General features: G+C 37.7%; 2 protein-coding genes across 6 annotated transcripts; both read left to right on the plus strand.

The window, feature by feature from the left end:
- Nucleotides 1-2,612: 2,612 nt before the first annotated feature.
- LOC103706865 (Protein kinase superfamily protein) lies at nucleotides 2,613-6,682 on the plus strand. Of its 2 annotated transcripts, none has more exons than XM_008791119.6 (6): nucleotides 2,613-2,925; nucleotides 2,987-3,243; nucleotides 3,353-3,488; nucleotides 5,052-5,310; nucleotides 5,464-5,596; nucleotides 6,058-6,682. In XM_008791119.6, the coding sequence occupies exons 1-6, from the start codon at nucleotides 2,778-2,780 to the stop codon at nucleotides 6,334-6,336; spliced, it is 1,212 nt and encodes a 403-aa protein (XP_008789341.3). In that variant the 5' UTR covers nucleotides 2,613-2,777; the 3' UTR covers nucleotides 6,337-6,682. The 2 variants fall into 2 exon arrangements, with proteins under 2 accessions (XP_008789341.3, XP_008789342.3); XM_008791120.6 differs by having other exon boundaries at nucleotides 2,636-2,925; nucleotides 2,990-3,243.
- Nucleotides 6,683-14,134: 7,452 nt separating this feature from the next.
- On the plus strand, nucleotides 14,135-22,547 carry LOC103706864 (shaggy-related protein kinase eta). 4 transcript variants are annotated; one of them, XR_015970136.2, is made up of 12 exons: nucleotides 14,135-14,304; nucleotides 15,551-15,637; nucleotides 15,737-15,796; nucleotides 15,887-16,159; nucleotides 16,238-16,312; nucleotides 16,408-16,464; nucleotides 17,998-18,138; nucleotides 18,264-18,314; nucleotides 18,398-18,706; nucleotides 19,642-19,725; nucleotides 20,541-20,642; nucleotides 22,022-22,547. XR_015970136.2 is itself a non-coding variant. In XM_008791118.6 (12 exons), the coding sequence occupies exons 1-12, from the start codon at nucleotides 14,206-14,208 to the stop codon at nucleotides 22,115-22,117; spliced, it is 1,221 nt and encodes a 406-aa protein (XP_008789340.4). In that variant the 5' UTR covers nucleotides 14,135-14,205; the 3' UTR covers nucleotides 22,118-22,547. The 4 variants fall into 4 exon arrangements, 2 of the variants coding, with proteins under 2 accessions (XP_008789340.4, XP_026660367.4); XR_604044.6 differs by having other exon boundaries at nucleotides 18,398-18,695; XM_008791118.6 differs by having other exon boundaries at nucleotides 18,398-18,493.
- Nucleotides 22,548-24,450: the final 1,903 nt, after the last annotated feature.

The following is a 24,450-nucleotide window of genomic DNA, read 5'->3' on the forward strand; positions in this document are numbered from 1 at the left end:
CCTCCTCCTCAAGCTCTCCATCTCGATCCTCCCTTCCCTGGAGATCCGCAATCAACCCCTCTACCTCCTCAAGTCTCCTGAAGATGTTGCCCACAACCTCCTGGTTCCATTTGCGAAGGCGTCGTTTAGTGAGCTCCAATCTATGCGACACCCTCTGCATGGCATCTCCCTGCATTGGCATGCCTCAGGCCCCCCTAACTACTTTCCAAGATGACAACAACAGTTTCTCAAATCGAAATGGGCTATGGTGCCTAGAGCTCGAAGCTGTAGAATCAAAAGAGGATAATGATTTGAGGTAATCCAAGCAAGATGACTGACCTGGTATGATGAGAATTCCTCTTAATTACTTTTTTATTGGTCATACTTTTCCTCCTTTTCCAGCGAACTAAACGAGCCTCTCTAAAACATCAGCCAATTTAAAAAAAAAAAAAAAGAGTAGTAAAGAGTTAGGCCCTGTTTGGGGGAGCTTTTGGCACTTTCTGGCCCTCCAAAAGTACTTTTAGATGAAAAACTGTGTTTGGTAAATTTTTCAAAAAGCTGTTTCAGCTTTTGCGGGAAGCTGAAAACAGCTTTTGGGAGGAAGCTCCAATTTGGAGCTTTTGAGAGGAAGCTGTTTCAGCTTTTTCGGAAAGCTGTATTTTTGACAAAAATGCCCATATTAAAATAACATAATTACATAGTTTGTCCCTTTATAAACCTAAAAATCTGCTGGAGCCAAGAACCCTAGCCGTCAGACTTCCTTCCATAAGAAAAGGTATTTTTCTTTTCAATTTTTGTATGCATCTCTTAAACCACATTTTAGAAGAAAAATTTTTTAATCCTTTTCCATACCTTCCAAAATCAATCTATTTTTTTTTTTTTTAATCATCAATCTTGCGGCCCACGCTGAGGTCCTCCTCGAGCGTGGACCACGAAGAAGAGCCCCTGGACCGCGGAAAATTATTTTATGGAAAATTATGGGAAATTATTTTATACTAATAATTATAATATTTTATACCTTTATTTTTGTGTTATACTATAAATATAATATCATATTATATTATATCATAATACATTAATATGTTATGTTAAATAATTTAATATTATGTTATATTATGGAAAATTAATTATACTAATAATTATAATATTTTATACCTTTATTTTTGTATTATACTATAAATATAATATCATATTATATTATATCATAATACATTAATATGTTATGTTAAATAATTTAATATTATGTTATATTATGGAAAATTAATTTATACTAATAATTATAATATTTTATAACTTTATTATTGTATTATACTATGAATATTATATTATATTACATTACATTATAATACATTAATATGTTATTTTAAATAATTTAATATTATGTTATATTATGAAAAATTAATTTATAATAATAATTATAATATTTTATACCTTTATTATTGTATTATACTATAAATATTGTATTATATTACATTACATTATAATACATTAATATGTTATTTTAAATAATTTAATATTATGTTATATTATCAGAAATTAATTTATACTAATAATTATAATATTTTATACTTTTATTATTGTATTATACTATAAATATAATATATATTATATTATATCATAATACATTAATATGTTATGTTAAATAATTTAATATTACGTTATATTACCAAATATTAATTTACTCTAATAATTATATTACTATTATGCTATATTAACATAATATTATTTTATATTACAATAATATTATACTATATCGTATATTTATGTATTAATTTATGTTATGTTTTATTATGTTCTGTTGTATAATACTATGCAATGTCCTTTATGGTAATTTTATCATACAAAAGTACTTTCTCAGTTTGTTTACCAAACACAAAACAAAGTACAACAGCACTTTACGAATGTAGTTACCAAACAGCAAACAGCTTTTTATAACAGCTCTACTTCAGACAGCTCTACTTCCAACAGCTCTACTTCTAACAGCTCTACTGCCAACAGCTCCCCAAATAGGGCCTTACTCTAAAATACCGGAATGTTCACCTCTCTCCGGAGACGACGAACGATTCCTCGAATTTATCGATCATCAAGCCATCCACGAACCGAGTCCCGAGCAATGGGCCCGAAGTCAGAATCATCCTGTCCTACGCCAAACACCACACACCCATTCTATCCATCATAAAGCCAGAGAACCTGCAAAACGCAGACAGGATCAGGTACCTCTCTCCTCTTTTGCTTACCTGTCATCTATTCGTTGGTCTTGTTCAGTGTTTTGTGATTTGATGAAGCCATTCGATCTCTTTCAGAGATCCCAAGATTCCCCCGTTCGCACGGTCCCAAAAGCTTTTTTTCTTTTGGTACAACCTAAAACCATTTTCACGTTCAAATGTTTTGTCTCTATTCTTCGGCCCCAATAAGGTACCAAGATTCTCTATTTACACGTGTCACGTGCCTAATGGTAAGTCGTGGAAAAACCAAGGTGTACCACCAAATACATCATGCCACCTGGCAAGGAACTTGCTTTGGTATCGTAATGAGGCCTCGTAATAGCAACACTCGTCCGTCCCTTGCATTTTACTTATTAGTACAGAAAAATATAATAATTTGACTGACAGTCCCCCCCTCAACCTTTTTCTGTTCCGTCCCATCGATCACTGCCCCCGTAGTTCGTACCCTTGCGCCCTACTGTTCTCTCACTCTCTTTCTCCATCACTCCCAGAGCCATCTCCCACACTGAGGTCTACTAAGGTTAGGGTTAGGGTTAGGAGTTTTTCCCCATTCGCCGGGAGGGCCCAGACGAGATGGACGGCGACGAGACGAGGAAGGAGCGCGTGGCCTTGGTGGTGATCGTCGTCTTCGCCGTTCTCGCCTTTGCCTCCGTCCTCGCCGCCTTGAGCTACTACTGCTACATCCGCGCCAAGGTCTCCAAGCAACGCAAGGGCCGCAAGAGTAAGTCTTATGCCTTCTCCCTCCTTCCTTTTCTCTTCGTCTTGATCCGTTCTTGTTTCAGAAGAAGGGAATGAGGAGAAGAGAGCGATCGGCGGCGCCGGCGGCGGAGAGGTAGAGGTGGTGGTGGGGGAGAGAGGGGTGCAGGTGTTCAGCTTCAAGCAGCTCCACGCGGCGACGAGCGGGTTCGGGAAGGGGAATGTGGTTGGCCACGGGAGTTTCGGGTCGGTGTACAGGGGAGTCCTTCCCGACGGGAGAAAGATCGCCGTGAAGTTGATGGATCTGGCGGGGAAGCAGGGGGAGGAGGAGTTCAAAATGGAGGTCATTTCCTCTCTTTTTTCCCTCCAAATCCGATGATCATATTGGATTCTATTTATTGTGTCATTATTTGTGTTATCTTGAAATGAATGCGCTTGAGATGGCGATGCAGGTGGACTTGCTTACACGGCTTCGGTCGCCGTATCTGCTGGCGTTGATCGGGTATTGTTCTGATGGCGGCCACCGGCTGTTGGTATACGAGTACATGGCAAATGGCGGACTGCAGGAACATCTGTATCCTGCCAGCGGTATGTTGGCGTTCTAATCTTCGTTTGTATTCTTCGTAAATTTGTCAAGGGATGGGACTTGGTGCTTGAATTGAATGTCTTCGTGGGTAGTGTAGAGCGCAGATTTGATGATCTCAGTAGCAAGACTAAGTGCTTGTTAGAGCCGCAATATTGTGACCTGTAATCGAACAAGAAAGAAAAAAAGACCCATACTGTGTCCTTTTAGATCCTAAATTGAAAGATCCTTGAATAGTGGCTGAAATTTGATCAGATGTGGCAAGGAGATGAATGGTTAATAACCTCCCGAGCCCTTTCAACATAGAAGCTATCAGAGCCTCGCGTTTATATGTAAAAAAGATATAATCATATCTAATGATCCATGTAAATTCGTGCGGAGGTCTGTATGATCCAAAAAAGCAACCATCTTTGAACTTTGTAGCTTCGGAAATCTAAATCCTTTCTGTTTTTTCTGTTTCATTCTTTCATGATCTCATTTATCCATATGGCTTACCATTCTGCTGGCATTTAGGGATATGTTTGAAAGAAATGCTAAAATAACATACAGGCCCCAAAGCCAATCCTAAAGAAATGGAGTTGGCGCCCAAGCAATTGCAGTAAGAGGGAAGGTCACATGGCAGCCCCCTGATGGCAGAATACTGAAGTCGGCTAACCCTGTTTTTTTCACGGCTATTTGTGAAGACCATAGGCTATTGTATTATTGCTCTTTAAGAGATCGGGGCCCTTTTGTATATGTTACAACATCTCCATTACCCATCTTGTTTTCTAAATTTTTCCTTTTCCTCCCTCTATATGAACTGTCTTGTCCAAGAAGAGGAGAAAACTGCGGTAGCAGAGAGTAATGAATATCAATGAGGGAAATTTGATAGGGGAAGTCTATGGTGTTGGATCCAAGATGATGAGCTGAAATGTTTATGTCCATGAGCGCCATGAAGCATGTATGACATGAATAAAAGCTGCCCCCTATCAACATGTCTTGTTCATGATATAGGATAACCATTGAGTTAAGATGGTACTACGGGAGGATCATAGAGGATGTACACTACAGAAATCCAACTTGCAGGTTTCTTAAAACTTGTGATGTCAACAATAATATAATGTATAAATGCAGTATACAAAGTTGTTACTGTGGTAATCCAGCTAAAAGATTCAACTTATGATACATTTGAACTGGAAAAACTGCCTAGCACTGAGGTACATTTATCCTTACTAAATTTTGGATTCCAGGATATTGCTGGTATGATCAGGATGCACTTTCTATGATTGTTGACCTCGAAACCCTTCATTAACTAACTGATCTTAGTTGTTGATACCCAACTGATCAAACAGCTAGGGGACTCTACATCAATATGAACACCTTTTTCGAGTCCATTCTAAAAGCAATATATGCATATAGGCTCCTATATGGTATCAATTTACCCCACGGATTGGTAGTCGACCTTTCTGTAAAGAATTGCTCTGGGCATGGAACAATGGCTTGTGCTGTGCATGTTAAACTAATGTTACTAGAGGTATGGTAGGTATCTTCTTTCTATTTGAATTTACTGACATGATTTAGATATTCAGGTTCTTGTGGTGGTATTTCAAAGTTAGACTGGGAAACAAGAATGAAAATAGCTCTTGAAGCTGCAAAAGGCTTGGAGTACCTGCATGAGCATGTCTCTCCACCTGTAATTCACAGGGATTTTAAGAGTAGCAACATCCTCTTGGACAAAAACTTTCATGCCAAAGTTTCAGATTTTGGCTTGGCCAAACTTGGATCTGACAAAGCTGGAGGCCATGTTTCCACACGAGTTTTAGGCACCCAAGGATATGTTGCCCCAGAGTAAATACTGAAACTGTCCATCTTTTTCTTATTGTAAATGATGTTTTAATAAATTTTCTACCTGTCTTGGACAAGAAATGTGTTGCAGCTTCCAAAAGTCAAGTGATGAAGAAAAGCGTATTTTCACTTGTGTTCCTTATTTTTTGCTTGCAGGTATGCTTTAACTGGGCATTTGACAACGAAATCAGATGTGTATAGCTATGGGGTTGTGCTTCTGGAGCTGCTTACAGGCCGGGTTCCAGTTGACATGAACAAGCCTCCTGGGGAAGGTGTTCTTGTGTCTTGGGTGGGTAATCTACATTCAATGCTGTTTGGTGGTCACAATGTAGTGAGCACTTTTTTCCTTGCAGCTTGACAAACTAGGCATGTCTTTTAAGCTACAGAAGACTCTTCTTAGCATGCTATTGGGAAATTATCTAAGTTGAATGATATCATTACCAACGAAATCTAAGCAACATCTAAGTGTTGTATCTCTTGTTTCTGAGGTGTTCAGAGAACACACCATCATCCTGATTTCTTATTCATGGCTTGGATCGTCTAGTAAGCTGCACTTCTATCTTTTCATCAGGATTCCCTGAAGCCATCTATTTCTTTTTAAGCTGTGCTTCGTATTTTGTTATATCAGTTGCATGTTCTGCAATATAATTACATTCTTTGCTATGTTTATATAAAAAGCCTTCCCGTTTAAATTATTTTTCCCTGGTATTCTAATTGTTGGATTTCATTCTTCTGCCGGTAATTATAAAGGCTCTGCCTCGCCTGACCGACAGAGACAAGGTTGTTCAGATTATAGATCCAGCAATGGAAGGACAGTGCTCTATGAAGGATGTTATTCAGGTTGCTGCCATTGCTGCCATGTGTGTGCAACCGGAGGCTGATTACCGGCCCCTGATGGCAGATGTTGTCCAGTCGCTGGTCCCTCTCGTGAAGCACAAGTCCACTGCAAAAGTAGGCAGCTGCTCCAATTTTCAATCCCCCCGGTCTCCAGTGGCGCCGGAATGCGGTAAAATCGCTACTGCATCCTGAAGTTCTCCACCAACTGGCTTTCCGCATTTTGTTAGTTTAGATGATGCATGTGGGCGCAAGATCCTCGAGTCAATATCAATGATCTTTCTTTGTGACTATATCAGCATCAAATTTTGGCAATCTTGGAGCTTCATGTTCTAGGGTGAACCTGACTATGATATATTTGCTGTACTGTTTAGGGAGGAGAGAGACATGTGTTGTTGTAGACATGGAAGCCTTTCAGTGCTGGCCTGTTGGCAGTCTTATGATTAGCCATGGCCTAATTAAACTAGGATCTTAAGCTATGTAATCCTATTGGAAAATTATCTGCCTAGAGTATATATATAGTTGTTTTCACATGTCTAAATATCTTCTCTGATCTATCATGGCTTATAGATGCTGGGTTCTATTTCGTGCCTCAAGTGAGAGGATTTAAAAATTAATTGAGTGATTAGTATGGAAAAAATTAAAAAGAAATAGAAAAATAGCAAGTAGATTGGATTAAGAATGATTATGACATAATATGAGTGGGAGGAGGAAGTCATCTCTGCTCCTTCAATCTTGGTGAATTCTATCACTTGAATCTTGCATGGAAGGTGGTGTAAATTGATTCCTTTGCTTGTAAGCGAGACTTGAGACTTAAAGATGTTTTGTTGATGATATAAAGATGTCGGTCAAGTCACTGTAATTCTATGTATGAGAAGCTTGACCATTCATTTTATGGGATCTTTTGATCTTCGTATATGAATGGTTTGAATCTGTGGATTTCTGAACATTTATGTAGAAGTATGTTGAATCTTTGCTCTGGGCAACTTAATGTCCATATGAGAGTAGATTGAATCTTTGCTTCCTGGGCAAAATTAGAACCATATTTATTGATGGATATAATGTTATTTATTGCCCAGAAAGGTTTCACATTCTGGAATCCTATACTTGGATTGTTAAATCAAGCACTTCATAGGATTGCAAGATACCAGACAATTGACTTGTACGAACGAAATGTGTTGGAAAAAGGGTAAATAGTATTTCTTTCTCTATTTATCAAACTTATTGGAAGTTATTTTCAACAATAACTTTCTTAAGAAGATGTTTCTTGTCTTGATAACTCTTTCTTCGGTGATGATTAGTAGCTGTTTCTTATATAAATCTCTCCTTTTTGGATGCTTAATTTTGCAGGTTACACCCTGCATTTTAATAACTTTTTTAAAATATTAATTTGAGTTTTTTTTTGCATGGATGCCTTTTTAAATATCGGATTTTACATGAATATACTTCCAAAATTGATATTTGCATGTATACCCCAGTAAAACTTTATTATTGTACAAATGTTCGTAATATAATGGTTGTTATAACGGTGTTAAGAAAAATCATATTTATATCAATTGAAAATAAAATAAAATTTTAAAATTATACTATTGTTTTCGTCTTCTTTTTCTGCTATCGGGATCGCAATCTATTTGCATGTCTACCTATTAAGGATATTTTAGTCATTTTAATTTGAAATCGTTAATTTTTTAACGTCGTTAGATAGCATGAGTATATATGCAAAAATAAAATTTTTTTTTAAAAATAGCTAGAATGGCAAAACAAGTGTTTTACGAGGGTATATGTGCAAATATCAATTTTGGAAGGGTATTTATGCAAAATCTGATATTTAGGAGAGTATTTATGCAAAAAAAATTATTAATTTCATCAGTAAACCACCGTAAACATAAGACCTCTTATACAAGTAACGAGTGGCCAAACATGAGGCTTCCAAGTATCACAGTGTAAATAATTAACAAAAAATTGATTGATCTTATATTATTATTATTTATTATAGTTGATCAATGGTCAATTAAGTTTTGATCGGTAAGCCCCGTATGATAAGGCAGTCTTGGATTTTTTCCCCCTTGCTGATTCACTTATTACCAAGATTCATTGGTTATTGATTGTGATGCTGGAATTTTCTTTACTCGGCAGAAACTTGAATTGCCCATGTTACTGTAGAAGTGGCTGCAAAATTGCTTCATCTGTCACTAAAATTGCCCATGTTTAGTCACTGCAATGGTAGAATGATGCAGATGGCCTCGAAAGCTTTAAAGGTATGCACATAACCTAATGAATCGTTTTCATAGTATTTTATATGTTATGATTTATTGATTATGTAATCTAGAACTGTATTTGTAGAAAGCAAGTAAAGTATTTATATAAACCCAAATCCATGATTAATTAAGGATGGCAGCTAGACGAGTTTTTTCGGGTATCTAATCCGTCCGAAATCCTAACAGGACCTTTAGAAGGGTTGGGGATTTAAAATTAAAATTCATTAGGGTTTGGAACGAATTTAGAATTTCATACTCAAGTTTCTGCTACTCCAACCCCGATTATACATACATGCTATGTATTATTGATTTTAGTTTGATATATTATTAGTTGCGTTATTGATTCTTACTTGATATTGGTTATATTATTTTTTTTTGTAAATTTAGGTCAGATCCCATCAGATCTGAATAATTCAATCTAAATAAAGATTAATCGAATGAATCTAAGTACTAATAAATTGGAAATTTTAAAATAAATTTTTAATCAAATTTGAAATGGATTTGGATAATAAGATTTTAAATGAGCCTGGATATGGTTAGAATAAATTTTGTGGATATCCTGCTAGCCGTTATTTGGTGGCTTTGGAGAACATGCAGGGATAAATATTGTCTCTTTCATCTACTTATTATGGCCAAATGGAAATGATTAATCCTCGACCAAACAAGCTTCTTCTGTCAATTCTTTTTCCTTCTCAAGAAATACTGCCCTCAGAAAACAGCTAACTGAATAAATTAGAAGTGACCAGGTTAAGCCTGTTCAAGTTCATCACCAGAGCCAGATTCTAAAAGAGTTGTACCGAAAAAAAAGGCCAGATTCTAGCAATTATTATCCCAGCGCTTCACGTCAAGATCTTGTAGTGCTTTCTTCCGTGATTTATTTGGGATTTGGAGGCACTCATTCTCTCATCAAATTCTTCTAATAGGAAGTCAACGGCCAAAGTACCGACCGACACGTACTTAACGAGATCCGACTGTCATCATTACCGTGATCATCAAATCTAATGCGCATGAGCTTCATCATGAGCCGTGCCATCTCGAAAGTGAACCCGTGATGGGCTACACCAAGCAAATCCAGTCCTCTACGAGGGTCCAGTCAGTTGCTCTATGATACCCGTTGACTTTCGAATAAAAATGGCCTCCAAACATAACTACAAAATGGTGAACAGTATAGCTGATTGGATAGTCTTATTCGCGATTGTAGATACTTCACCGGAGGACTATGTATTGATGTCTCATCTTCTATATTATTTTTTTTAATTTTATTAGCTGCACCCACCTACGAGTGTGAACTGCCGTTGTACTTTATTTAAAAAAAAAAACACATGATGGCCCGGCCACATCGCACTTAACCTTTTACTCTTGACATCCAATCATCAATGCTTTACCAATACATTATCACAATAACCCAGCCACTATAAATTCCACGTGACCTCTTAGTTTTAAGCCATATTATTGATAGAAAACTTCAGTTTTTTTTAAATTAAATAATTTAAATTAAATAAAAAGATATATTCATAAAAATTAGAGAATAAAATATTAAAAATTAGAGAAGAAAATTCGCTACATACATTGCTATCTAACCAGTTGCAATGTTCGCTTTTCTATTACTCACAAGATCTTAGAAAATTGTAAAGATTGTTTTATGATACCAACAAATGATTTGGAGCAAAAAAAAAAATTAATTTTTATTATTTGTAGCACAGCATGCCTAGTTAGGTTTAGCAAGGAGGCCCGTCTTAGCTCGTTCATCATGGACTTTAGCCTATTAAATATGACCCTAATGTATCTATATTTTAACCATTTTGGTGGGTGGCTATCACGTAGATAAACTAAGTTGTTGGCACATCTCAACAAGGATGGAGATTTTGATATATTTCAATAGGACCGGGATATCTCAAGATCCAGTTGATGGGTCATGAACAAGATATTCACATATTATTAACCAAAATTTTATATTATTTTAACACCTAAAATTGGATGCTAACCAAATTAATATCTTGGTAGACCCAAAGATTTGTGGGACTAGCATGTTCTGCTAATTTCTGTTCTTTAATTTAGAAAAGTGGAAAGAAATCATTCTTTTTCAATCCTTTTTAGCATGAACATGGTTGGAGAAAGAATGAACTGTCGACGACTGACTTGCAGTTGGCTAGAATATTGATTTGAGTTTGATTTTTAGCCAGAGAGTAAACAAGGTGGGTTAGACTTGACTCGCTCATATTTAAATTGAAATAAATAAATAAAACTTATTAATTCAAGGCATATCTTTTCATAAATTTAAAGTTAATGTTACATTGACGATGACCGAAGCCCGTTTTACACCGGGGTGCAAAAGAAGAACTCGAATGGATAAGGAAAGAATTTCCTTCACCGCAAGGGCCCCACTTTCTTTTCCGTGTGGGTCCCACGGCGCATTGGTTTCGTGAGGACTGGGAGTTCGTGGTAGCGAAAAGAAAAGCTTCTGGTGGCAACGGCGCCTTGAGCCACGTGTTTGACCGCGTTAATTTTTCGTTTCGTGGGGATTTTGGAACTGCTTTGCTCGCGTGAAATTTTCACTAAAATATTTTTTTCTTGAAAAATCTCGTGTTCAAAAAACAACTCAGCCTGATCCGTTGGATTAGAAGACCCATGTAAGCTTGGACCACTTTTTTCTTCAAAACATTTAGATGATGAGGAGCGATAGAGGGCTTTCAGGCTAAATATGTATTTAAAGAGGCCAAAGGAACTGCCGACTGGGTGGCTGCTTATGTGGTTAACCGTTCAGGATATACTTTGTGGTCAGAAGAGGAGGAGTTGCTTTGGGCACTCCATGAGCTTGTGTTTTCTGATTTTATTGGGTATATCCAAACACGCAGTATATAATGAACTTGCCAAAAAAAAAACTTATGTCTAAATGTATGGTGTGTAACATATATATATATATATATATATATATATATATATATATATATATATATATATATATATATATTACAGTGCGTCATGTTTAGTTGGGCATATTTTTTTTCATATTTTATACGATTTTTGTATAGAATATAAGAATTTAAGTTTTATGAAAAAAATATTTTTCATATTTTTTGAAAGTTCCAACCAAATATAAAATATTTCTCAATTTTTTCCTTTCTGCGAGCTAAATGAATTTTTTAGATAAAAAATCAAAAAAAAAAAGTTGAGAAGAAAAATGCTAAGAGAGAGATCACATGGTTTATGCATGAGAATCATGATTGGTTGAATAATACTTTAAATCTTTACTAATATTATTTAATTTTGTTAGCACATAAGACCAGTGAAGCAAGCACCAATGAGAATTAGTAACCTAGGAGCAACTTTTTTTTTTTTTTTTTTTTTGGGGAATTGTGACCTAAGAGCAACTCTTTTTTTTTTTTTTCCTACTTAGGAAAAGAAAAAAGAGCGCGGGGGGGGGGACCTCACTCATGTAGCAACTTTCACTGGGTCTCCTTCCCATTGGAGAATGTTCGATGCGGGTAGAACATTTTTTACTCATACTTTTTTCATCTGTGGCAGAGCTCCACCAGCATTGGCAGTCCTATTTCCATGTGAGTACGTCATACTAGCATCATTTAAGTCACGGTTGACCAGATAGCGACTTCACCAAATAAATCAGATGGGAAGCATCCGGTCCTCATATTTAATCGACGTCCGTGCATTTCGAACCTAAGCCACTTTGGTAAAATCAAAGCTCTGTTTTCACTGTGCTACCACCACGGTGGTAAGAAGCAACTCTTTTGGAAAAAAAAAAAAAAAAAAAAAGCCTCGCATGGAATTTTGAGGCAAGGGTAGAGAATGACATGACCCTTCATGCCATGTGATTGGTTCCACCAAGGCATGGGTTTTCACGTTAACGTACATTGGCATGCACCATGTGTAGGCTCCATGATGGGCATCATTAAGAGTAGGTGACGAACTCGAAGTTATAACCAAATCCTATTGTCAAGGTTGAAGGGAAGGCAGTTCATCAATCATTGCATCAAATTCCCCAGTTCCATCCCATTAGCTCTGGTCTAATCCAACCATGGCAACGAACGAGACAGGGCATGAGGTGGTTGGTTAACACAAGACTCGGATTTGGAAGCACCGATCCTTGCATGATACATGGCAACAAAGCTTTGTTTCTCCTAAGTACCAATACCAGATTATTAAGCAATTTTTCTTGAAAAATTTTCAAGCTTCAACAAAGTGTTAAGAGGCAAAAGGTAGGTAGCTTAGTGAGTTTATTGGTGTTTGTGATGGGGATCAAAATTTATAGGGTACTTTTTGGTGGGTTGAGAAGGAGCATGCTTCAATACAGGGATTTAGAAAAGTTACCCTAATTGTATATAGGTCTCCTTCCATCCGAAGAGTATGAAAGATTTTCCAGAAAAAGTATATATCAGTATCATACAAATGCAACATGTGTAACTTCGAGAAGCATAGAAATTCTCTCGAGGCTTACTTTTGTAGCCAAAGAAAAATAAAAAATTAAAAAAAATATATATAGCCAAACCTCATGGTATAGTTCAAGCATGGAGATTTCCATTGTATAAATAACAAGTAGCATCACAGTGCATTTTGTGTAGTAACTTTTTAACAATAAAATTTAAGATAATAATATGCACCCCTTGTGACCATGTTGGGAGAAAAATCATGGCTACCATCCTTGCTAGCCCTGTGGTATTGTTTTTGTAGATGTGGCTCTGCATATGTTAATGTTATGAAGTAATTAGGCATTGATGTGATTTTAGGGTGAGAAGTTTTTGAAGTTGGATGTCACCTGTAATAATCTTTGTTTTTTATAATGAGAAAATTTTATCTCATAATTCTCATCTTTCATTCCTTTGAAAATAGTAGGTATGACATCAATAGATATATGATGGAACTTTCGTGGCGGTAGAGACATAGTCTAAAAGTCTAAGTAAGAACTAAGCCATGCTCATGCATGTATCAAAAACTAAAATTTGTATAGTCATCTCACAATTTTGCAAGCCAACATGATTAATAGCCATCCACTTGGATCTGAGGATCTCAATTCAAAATTTGATTGATAATGAGCAAATCGAATGCGAATGAGCTAAACTTTAGCTGTTCAAATTTTATGTTTGGTCGATGAAGGCTCATTAACTGTCCTCATGCAGTTAAAACATCACATGCTCAATCTGTCTATTGATTGTTTTTTCTACGCCATCGGCATCAAACAACAACATTGGTATAAGAAAAAAAAAAAAAGCAGACAATACTTGATGCTTGTCCTTCTAATCTCAAAACAGCTTTGATTTTATTATTTGTTTAATCTGCCAAATAAAGTCTATAAGCAATAGGTTATACAATGAGGAATTGTCTTTCCCACAAATTCTTGGTCCTCCAAATTATGGTAAAGATAGGATTTGACTCCAGATCTCCTTTTGACTTTACGAATTTAGTCTATTAACGCACTGTATCTCGTTTTGACTTTACCAATTTAGTCCATTAACGCGTTGTCAACTCGAAATTGTTAATTGGCACGTGGCAATCCAAGAATCTAAAGTTGAATTCCTTGTGGAATCATGTAACCTACGAAGGTTCAAACAACACGCATCGAAGGAGCAAGGTAAAGTAAGATTTGTTGCGAACTTACGGCGCACATGACAAGGCCTTGGCATGTAGGACAATGCGTCCAGTTAATAAATGTAAATTTGGTTAAGGGGTTACATGCAAAAAGCCTTTTGCTATTTTTTTTTCAACAATATTTTTTTCTTGGGGATGGTTAAGAGGTAATTCACCAGTTGAAAATGGAAGCGAGGAACAGCAATTGCTGGCCGTGTCGTCTCAGATGGCCTCGCTGCCTCCGCTTGGACCTCATCACCAACCCGACCTCCAGGCCTTGAACCTCGCCGCGGCTCCTCGCCGCCCGGAGATGGCCGAAGACAAGGTATCCACGTCTCCCACTCCCTCTCCCTCTCTCTTTCTCTCTCTCCTTTCGTCACTGCCGGATTCTGGCGGCCCTCTTCGATCCTCCCTCGAGCCATCGATTATTGGGTTCTAGGATCCCTTTTCCCCCTTCTAAATCGCGTTTTCTTGGTCCTTGAAGCTGGATCCGTGTGGGTCTGGAGTTATTACTTCCTTTTTTATGGCTCTTTCCTTAAAGAAGTTGTGTTTTTGGCCGTCTTTAGTGGATTTTTCGGCGTTTTTATTGTAATTCTTGGGGAAATTTTTAATCCCGGGTTCTAGCTAACGGATCCAGGCTATTCTGGCGCGTCCCCCCTCTATTTTGCTCTTCGATGCTGTTGCTGAGTATCTTGATCTCGATTTTTCTTTTTTATTGAAGTAAATCTGGTTCTTCCCTGATTTTGTATTTTTAAAATCCTGCAAGTTTTCTGTTCTGTTCACTTCTTTTGGATCTGCTAGGTGTTATGATGTGTTTTGTTTTGTTTAATTTCTTTCCTTTTTTAGGCATAATCAAGCCCTGATTTCCCCTTTTTATTCTCCTTTATTAAAGCACTGCATCGAATGCTTCTTTTAGGGCTTGTAAGATTTTGGAATTTCTGGATCCGTCTATTGTCTAAGCTTGTGTTTCGGGAGTGTCTGCTTATCTCGGTTCCCATCGTTCTTAAGGGCTCTTTCTTTCAGTGGTCCTGTAATTATTCTAGTTTTATATGTTTGATCTAATGCCAAAAAATTCTTCTTTTATGTTCTCCGAGGGTTTCTTCTGGATGCCTTTCCTTTCACATCAAATGTCTCTCGTTGGTTGCTGTTCACTCTATCTCTGAATTGCTTCATGAGGATGGCGGCACTTTATTCTCTATTAACCGTTTATCTGTTCTTTTCTTGTCTGATCTGCACCCCTTGAGGCATTTGATGCCTTCTTTGGATGTCTTTCCTCTTTTTTCAGATTCTTTGGGCAATTTTATCCGAGTTTTTGGTGGTCATCTGCTCTCCTCCCCCTGCACACCAGTGACCCAGCAATTCTACTGTTGATCAGTGCTTCACTTAGATTTTGGCAATTAATTTCAGTACAATGGTTTGTACTTGTACTGTTGTGGGAGTTTGATTGCACTGATCTTGCTATTTTTAGTTACAGATATCTACTTTCTCTCATCTTGTGTATGTCTGCCTACATTCTAAGATTGAAGTATAAGCATCTTTAAATAAGACTATTGGTGAATTATTTGATGCAGCAAGCATCTGTTGTTGAGGGGAATGATCAAGTAACTGGTCATATCATCTCCACTACCATTGGAGGCAAGAATGGTGAACCAAAGCAGGTGGGCTATTATGGAAGTGGTGTATAAGTTAATGTCAACTGAGCATACTAGTAGATATTCTAACCTATTAGATGGTTGTCTTTGCAACTTCCGGTGCAGACCATTAGTTACATGGCAGAGCGGGTTGTGGGGACTGGTTCGTTTGGTATAGTCTTTCAGGTTTGATGCTAACTTTGATGTTGGGTTTCCCTCCTGAATTATGGCATCATTTAATGCTCTGGCTTCATGTGTATGGTTGCTTGTTGGCAGGCCAAATGCTTGGAAACAGGGGAAACAGTTGCAATAAAGAAGGTCTTACAGGACAGAAGATACAAAAATCGTGAGCTACAACTGATGCGCGCAATGGATCATCCTAACGTGATATCTCTAAAGCACTGTTTCTTCTCCACCACGAGCAGAGATGAACTCTTTCTCAATCTGGTTATGGAATATGTCCCAGAAACCCTGTACCGTGTCCTGAGGCACTATAGCAATGTGAACCAGAGGATGCCACTCATCTATGTGAAGCTTTATACGTATCAGGTATTGTTTGTTGGTTTTGTTCTTTATATCTTGTCTGGGTGGCTAGATGGAGATAGTTACTTGGATATTCTTCTGCAGCTATTTAGGGGCTTAGCTTATATTCATACTGTTCCAGGAGTTTGCCACAGAGATGTCAAGCCCCAAAATGTGTTGGTATGCTTTTTATCACCTCAATATCTGAAGTCGCTTGTCTTGGTCAAGCATTTTTTTTTTCCAGTCCCTCTTGTCATCTGTGGGCATCTGTGCAGGTGGATCCTCTTACTCACCAAGTCAAGCTCTGTGATTTTGGAAGTGCAAAAGTTCTGGTACATTGTTGACTTAAAATAAAACCTGTAACTTGTTTTATTCGTTACTCCACACCTGTAACTTCAAGTCCTGTAACTTTTTTTTATTCTGTGGCATGTCCAAATTTTTGTGGTACTTGTAATTCATTATATTAAAAGTCTTAGGTAATATAATCAATTTGTAGTGCAATAATTGCTATGTAACAATGACCAATTACTTTTGGTATTTTGTCATGTTTGGTTACATTGTCATATATGTTACTCCATAGAAGATAAAGATATCACTGCCACTGAACATTTGGTCCAGTTTGCTCGATATTGTTATTGTAGTTCCTGTAGATTTTTTTTTTCAACTCTTGTTTTAGAAGCCTCAAGTTATCGTTTGTTATATTGTATGCAGTATTCCTAAGCTGAAAGTGGAGGGAGAAAAATTTTTAGCCACCTATTACCGGGCGATTAGATTATGGAGATCTTTAACATGGCTGCATGGTATAAAGAATTAACTCATGCATATGCATATTGGACCCTAATTGAAAGCTGATGAGTCAAATCATTGATTTAAGCCATGTTTTACCAAGAAAACGGATATAATCAAGCATGAAAAATTGAAGTGACGGCCATGGCTTTATAATGCAGGGATATTATGCCATATGCAAAGACGTCTTCTTAGGATTCCTCCCTTATTTTTGTGGCTTAGCCCAACCTTTATTGCAGCAAAATGTTGCTTGGACATTTGGCACTCAAGTTAAGTTAAATCTGGTGATAAAAAGCATGTGGAAATTTGGCACTGTGTAGCACCAGAATGATGGATATCCATCCAGAAAAAAGGAAAAGGCATTAGGCTGGCACCTATTCATGAATTGCCGCATACTGACACGTGAGGATGTCTTCATGATTTGGTAGTGTGAGGTCTTGGGCAGTGTCATGTTGTACCATACAGCATCAATGCATCCAACATGTTATCAAAGATTTTGAAATCTGAGGGTCTATTTTACAGAACCATCTTCCCTCCATCAAAGCAATAAGAAAAGCATTAATATGATATGGTATTTTGAGCCTCAAAGAATAAGAAACAAAGGTGAAAAGATAAATGAAAATGGACAAGCAAGAAAAGCTGATTGATGATAAACGTAGATTTTCTAGTCCAAGGGTCTATTTTACAGAACCATCTTCCCTCCCTCAAAGCAATAAGAAAAGCATTAATATGATATGGTATTTTGAGCCTCAAAGAATAAAAAACAAAAGTGAAAAGATAAATGAAAATGAACAAGCAAGAAAAACTGATTGATGATAAACATAGATTTTCTAGTCAAAGTACCTGCACATTATTGCATGAATATCTTGACTTTTCATGACATATTGCATATCTTTGGTTCTTTCGGTCACGCAAGCATCATGTGGTGCAAGTTTGCTTACCTTTTCAGCTGAAGTGGTATATATTCTGCTGAAGTTCTGACATCTTCTTTTTAGTTTTTTCCCTCCATCTTTTCTGTAGCTCATTCCTCATGTTTCTAATATTTTTCCTAATTTTTACCAATTGATTTTTCATGTCAGGTTAAAGGTGAAGCAAACATATCATACATCTGCTCTCGTTATTACCGTGCTCCAGAGCTCATATTTGGTGCAACCGAATACGCAACATCAATTGATATATGGTCAGCAGGTTGTGTTCTTGCTGAGTTACTTCTTGGCCAGGTCAGTTGTTTTTTTTTTCATCGTATTTCACCAATATTCATGCTTCGATAATGTTCCTGAGTACACCTTCAATGTGATCTTTCACATTCAAGAGTTATCCTTCTCATCATCTATGTGTTTGCCAGCCATTGTTTCCTGGAGAGAGTGCTGTTGATCAGCTTGTTGAGATAATCAAGGTACTACTTTTACAGTCCATGTCAGTTGATATGTAGATCTTGCAAAATTGATATTTTATGATAGCAAAAGTGCTTTTCTTCAGGTTCTTGGAACTCCAACCCGGGAGGAGATTCGGTGCATGAATCCTAACTACACGGAGTTTAGGTTTCCACAGATAAAAGCACATCCCTGGCATAAGGTCCATTTTTTTCGATTTATCTCGTCTTGTTGTAACTTTTATTTTTCATGTGATTTATCATTTTGAGCTCATGACATATATAGAGTGCTTGGGCATACCGCCATAATCATCATTTGATTCTGAGAATAACTAATACTGGGTGTTATTGGATGACTTGTTCTCAAGGAGCATCCTGAAGTAACCAGCGAGTGATTCCACCATGGTATGCAATAAGTTAAGGCTCCGATTCCTGGTTGATAGGTCTAAGATAATTGAACCTCCATTAACCCTTGTATTCTGTGGATGTCATGTGCATAGTTCATCTAGAATTCCATTTAGGTTCTAACCAAAGAGATTGATGTTGCATTCCTTCTGAAATATGATAACTATAAACTAAGGAATTTGGCATGTGAGATCCTTGTATTGTTTAACTTATGCAAAGCTGAATCTGGAATATTGGGTCCATATACATCTATCTCTGGTTTCATTAAAAAAATTGCTTGACAACAACTTTTCTGTCTTTGAGGTATTGCCTCTAATTTATAAAAACTATAACAGAAACAGCCAATCACAAGAATCTGTCACAACATGTAAATTTAACATTGATGAAACGCCTTGTTTTTCTTTTCTACTGTACTGTGATCATGAATAGTTGCATGTTACAAGTTAGTTAGTATTTTCTTTGCACATCCAGGTACCTGACCTGACCTTTATGCCATGTAGGGCTCACCATTTGCAGCCCAACTAGTGGTATGGGCCTTAATTAGTGGGCTGAAGTAAATTTGTTGTGCCTGACTCTTTTCTTTTGCAAACCCAAAGGGCCTCAGTCCATCAACTTTGAATGCTGTACCTTTGGACTGTATGGCAAGATGCAATTGGGAAAATTTACTAGTTTAACTATTAACCTTGCTCAGTGAATAGAAACATTGGCTTGTGACCTTCTCATAAGTGATATGTTGACCAGAGGGCATAAGTTGGCATTCTGGCTACTTGCAGGGGTAGCTTGGGATCCTATTCTGTTGAGATCATGACTGTATTGTCCTAAAATTTCTTTTAGGAGATTCTTTTATGGGCATTTGTGCTACTTGCTTAGATAGCCTCTTCTAGTTTCATGCAAAATCTAATTTTTGAGTATGTTCAGAATCTTTATAATAATGTATGCTTTTCAGATATTCCACAAGCGAATGCCTCCAGAAGCAATAGATCTTACATCACGTCTTCTCCAATACTCGCCAAGTCTTCGTTGCACTGCAGTAAGTTTTCCCTCTCTTCCCTGAATGATCAATCTAGTGGATACCTTATAGCAAGCGAGTTTCTTATCTAGGTGTAATTGGTTTTGAACACAGCAATTCGGAATAAGCAATGCTGTATTAATACTTGTCAATTGAGTAGTGAGATGTAGTCAAATTGTAAAAGCCCTTGAGCTTTTTTTATTTGCCAATAACTTGTTATGTGTCTCTTGTTGGTTGACACCTTTTCTTCTCCTCACATATAAGAATCTGGCCTGCTTACCTCAGTTAATTTCACCCAATATTTGCAGTCAAAATGTTCCTCTATGATACCAATTTTGCTGCCAGCTGTGCTGTGGTCAAAATGGAGGATGGAGGGAGAGAAGTGGGGTGGGGTGGTTAGAATAGACTGGATGAATCCAATGGACTAGTGTTAATGATACTTCTGATGTTTAAACAATCAGCAATTAGAGAGTGCTAAACCTGATGTCATTGGTTCAATGGAGCATCTAAAATATGGGGGCCAAGATGTAATTTCTACTTTCATTTTGTTCTCTCCAATTAATAATTATACTTAGCAATTAGACATGCAATCATGATAGATTTTGGGCTTCATCTGTTTTTCTTGGTGTAGCTTTTGGTTGGTGGATCTAGTTTGATAGGAGACTGCTCTTCGCTGGTTGAATTGCCAGGTGGCTTTGAGGCCTGGATACTTTGTTGGATCGTGTATTTGGATGGCCATTATAAAAGAACATATGTGAAGCTTGTGTTTTGTTATAGATGTATTTTTGAATTTTGTTTTGCACACCTTTTTTGTTTTTTTTTTCTCTTGTGTGCAGTTAGAAGCATGTGCCCATTCCTTCTTTGATGAACTACGAGAGCCTAATGCACGATTGCCAAATGGTCGCCCTCTTCCTCCTTTGTTTAACTTCAAACACGAAGTAAGCCATTCTTTGAATTTTTAGAAGATCTGCTTTACCTCGTGGATGTTTTCTCTCCTTGATAAATTCTATAGTCTTGGATCTGCTTTTCCACGTGAATGTTTTTCCCTTTGATAAATGCTATGTTCATAGATCTGCTTTTCCATGTGAATGTTTATGCCCTTTGATATGCTATGGTCAGAACTCGTCTTTAAAATTTATACTTACATTGATGATACTATGGAAGTACTTTTGCTCCCTGTATGACTAACAACTAGTTTGGCTTGGAGAAACAGCAACAGTTCACCCTATTGTAGTGCCTGAATGGTTACTTAGGGAATAGCTAATCAGAGTGGTGGTTGGTATTAGGTTGGTTTGTTATCCCATTTGAACCTAACTTGACATTTTTTCTTTAAGCAGACCCAACCTGACCTGAGAACCTATTGGGTCAGCCAATGGCTGCCCAAACACAGCCTAGATACCTGACCTGATTCTCAAAGTTAGGGTTGGTTCTGGTAGCTTGGGGATAGGGCTGGGTTGGGTGGAGAGTATGATAGCAGAGCTGAGGGTGGAGCCATTCTGGGCGGGTTTGGGGATTGGAGTAGGGTGAAGGGGAAGGTGGCAGCAATGGGGAAAGATGGTGGGAATAAGGTTGGTGGTGTGGATTGGGAACTAGTGATTGGGCTTGGCCAAGATGGGTTCCGGTGGAGGGGTCGATTTTATACCAATTGGTTGGGTTGGATGTAGGCTTGGTGAGGATGGGATAAGGGTGGAGGAGGTCTAACAAGGCCCTAATTGAGGCTGATGTGGTGGCTGTCAGGAGTGGGGCCTGCAGCAAAGGCAGGGTGGCAGGTTGAAGGGAGCTGATCGGTTGGGGTGAACGTGGACTGGGTGAAGATGGAATCAGGGTGGAGGTGGTCTTGCTGGGCTAGGATGGAGGTGGATGGGGGAGCTGCAGCAAAGGCAGGGTGGCGGCGTTGATGGCAGATGGGTGAATGTGGGCTTGATGAGGATGGAATTAGGGTGGAGGAGCCTTGTTGGGCGAGGATTGTGGCAGATGGGGGGCTATCAGGAGCAGGGCTGTGGCAAAGTCTGGGTGGCAGGGTTCATGGGGGCTGCTTGGTCGAGAGAGGGAGGCATTAGAGGAGTATGCAACATCTAAATTGTCTAGGAAAAAAAATGTGTTATGAAATGGACAGTTTTAATGTTATGTTAGCATACTTTGATTCGATTATAGTTCAAAAGCATCCAAATCCACTGCTTTTCATCCAGAATATAATTGTAAAAAGGCATCTTATGTTTCTTTTTCCACTAATTTTTTCCCATTTAAGATGGTTAAAAAAATTAATGAAGAACAAAGTTCTAAAATGGAGCAACAATATCCTTTTCTTTGTTTACAGTTGGCAGGTGCCTCGCCCGAGCTCATTAACAAGCTAATTCCGGAACATGTGAGGAGGCAATCAGGTCTCAGTTTCTTGCACCCGGCAGGGACATAAGAAGCTTTTAGCTATTTTGAACTATATACCATGATCAAAAGCAAGAGGGGGATTTAATGGTTTTCATGCACTGGAAAGTGTTTAGCAAGTGAGATTGTTCGCAAGATGGAAGCTAAACAAGCAGTGTTGCTGGTTTGTTTGCGTGGCTCTAAGCATACCGTCCAGCCAATGTTTTAGGCTCTGTATATTGTATGGTATAAGGGTCGTTGTGACCTGAAAGCTAACTGTTGATGCTGACTGTTCAGAAGTGAGATAAGCATGGTGGAGGGGTAGGAGAGCAGTCCTTGCAATGTTGTTTGGTTTGTGTTGGACACTGTAGCAATTGTCTTGTTTCTCATTTTATTTTTCAGTGCTGGTGCATGTTGTAAGTGCATGTGGCTTGTAACTTGTTGTTTCATGTAATGTACCAAAATCCAGAGTTTTGAAGCCATGGAGCTGGAAATTTACTATCTGTAATGCTCTAATTCATGGAACTGTCCGACTCTTTGAATGACCTGAGGAATCGATTTAACACCGGCGTCTCTTGTGGGACATTTGCGTTCCCACATGATACATGGTTTTGGCCTGCCCACTGCTGTTTTATGGGCTACTACACTGTAGTTACTCCTGCGATTGTAAAAAAGTGTCTTGGAATCCAAATTTAAAGCAACTAGACCTACTCTGAGCTTGAGCCTGTGGCATCTGAAACAGCAGCAACGTGATAGGTGACTTTCATATCAACATGATGAATAAAGCTTCATCTGCAGTTTTGTATGCTAATTTACAGCAGTAGCGGTAGCATTGTGTCGGAGATCGTACTGAAAAAAATGTGAAACTATTGCTCACTGGTGGCAGTGTTGTTGTTTTTTGATACAGGAACACTAGAGAGATTATGTCAATCAAGACTAGAAGTTTCAGTTTTTTTCTCGCGTAAACTGCATGTCTTGGAGTTTAGGAAAGTAGCACCTGTATGTTCGATGCGCTGCAAAGCTTGTAGTTTTTGACAAGTCTCAAGCTGCCTTTCACCATCCCAAACACAGATGGCTGCTCCTCGAAAACTACTCCTGTTCGCAAATGGGGATTGAAGGTGGATAGAAAGGAGCAGATGTTTTTAAAATTAAATGTGCATTGTCTGAAGTTTTGATAAGGAGCTGTATTCAGAGAAATGACTTGAGAATATATCACACAGAAATGCAGAAATGGCATCATACATTTTGGAAGGTCAGTCACAGGCATGCATTGACCAAACAACCACAGAAAAGCCAGACATGCTGCTCTCTTTTTTTCAGAATAGCATGAGTTATCATCACCATACTGTTTAGAGACAAACAACCACCTCTGACATACCTATATTTCAGTAATCCTTTGATGGTGAGTCAAAATGAGCTGTATTTTGATTTTATATGTCACGCCTCTGACCCGAAAAACATGTGCCAAGGCATGTTGCAACCCGTCGGACATGCGTAGGACCTGGTCCACCATGCAAGGCGACAATCTGTCAAACAAGCAAGATAAAATTTTTCAAAACTAACTAGATACTTGAATTGGTTACACTCCCATCCCAAAATAACCTCAAGGTAAACTTTATGATATAACTACAAATTAGTCAGCATGACCATTTTTAAGAGATCCAACTAGTTCTATAAAACCATAATAACAAAAAAAGTTTCTAAAACAGAAGTACGGAAGCAGAATCTAGAGCCCAACTAAGTCTCGAACCTTGTTCTAGGCTCATCTCACAATCAGTACCTATTATCTCCTATGCCTTGTGCTCTGATAAAGGGAGAAAGAAGGGTAAACGGAAGGTCCCGTAAATATAGTCAAACTGAGAGTCCAAAAAAAATATGCAAAATCAAATTATTTTATTAGTACAATTTCCTCTTATTTTCTAATTACAATGATAGCTCCAACAATTTATAAAATCATCAAATCATAAACGAGAATCCAAAGAGTTTCAGATATTTGACATGCATTTGACATACATACATAGTTTTCAAAGTATTTATAAAGTAAGACTTTGTGCAAAGTTTTCTAATAACACTGTTATTTCCTTGCAAACATAACAATAAACTATAACTATGCATGCGCATGAATTTTGAAGATATCCTGGAGTTTCAACATCATAATATTCTCTTGTTAGATCTAATCTTTATATATATGCAAAGAATATTTGGTCAGAACAAAAGTTACAGTTTTAGTTTCTGTATTTACCAAAAGCTAACAATATTGTGCTGTCATATTAAGCATAACACATGCCAACCATAGAATGTCGACATGGATGTGTGCTAGTGATGACATACATCTCGTGCAAACAATGCTCCTTTCTGATGCTATACCAACTTGGCATGATATGG

The sequence above is a fragment of the Phoenix dactylifera genome, chromosome 1, assembly GCF_051530095.1.
Source record: "Phoenix dactylifera cultivar Ajwa chromosome 1, Ajwa_hap1_PhDact_Kaust_v1.1, whole genome shotgun sequence".
NCBI classification, from domain to species: Eukaryota; Viridiplantae; Streptophyta; class Magnoliopsida; order Arecales; family Arecaceae; genus Phoenix; species Phoenix dactylifera.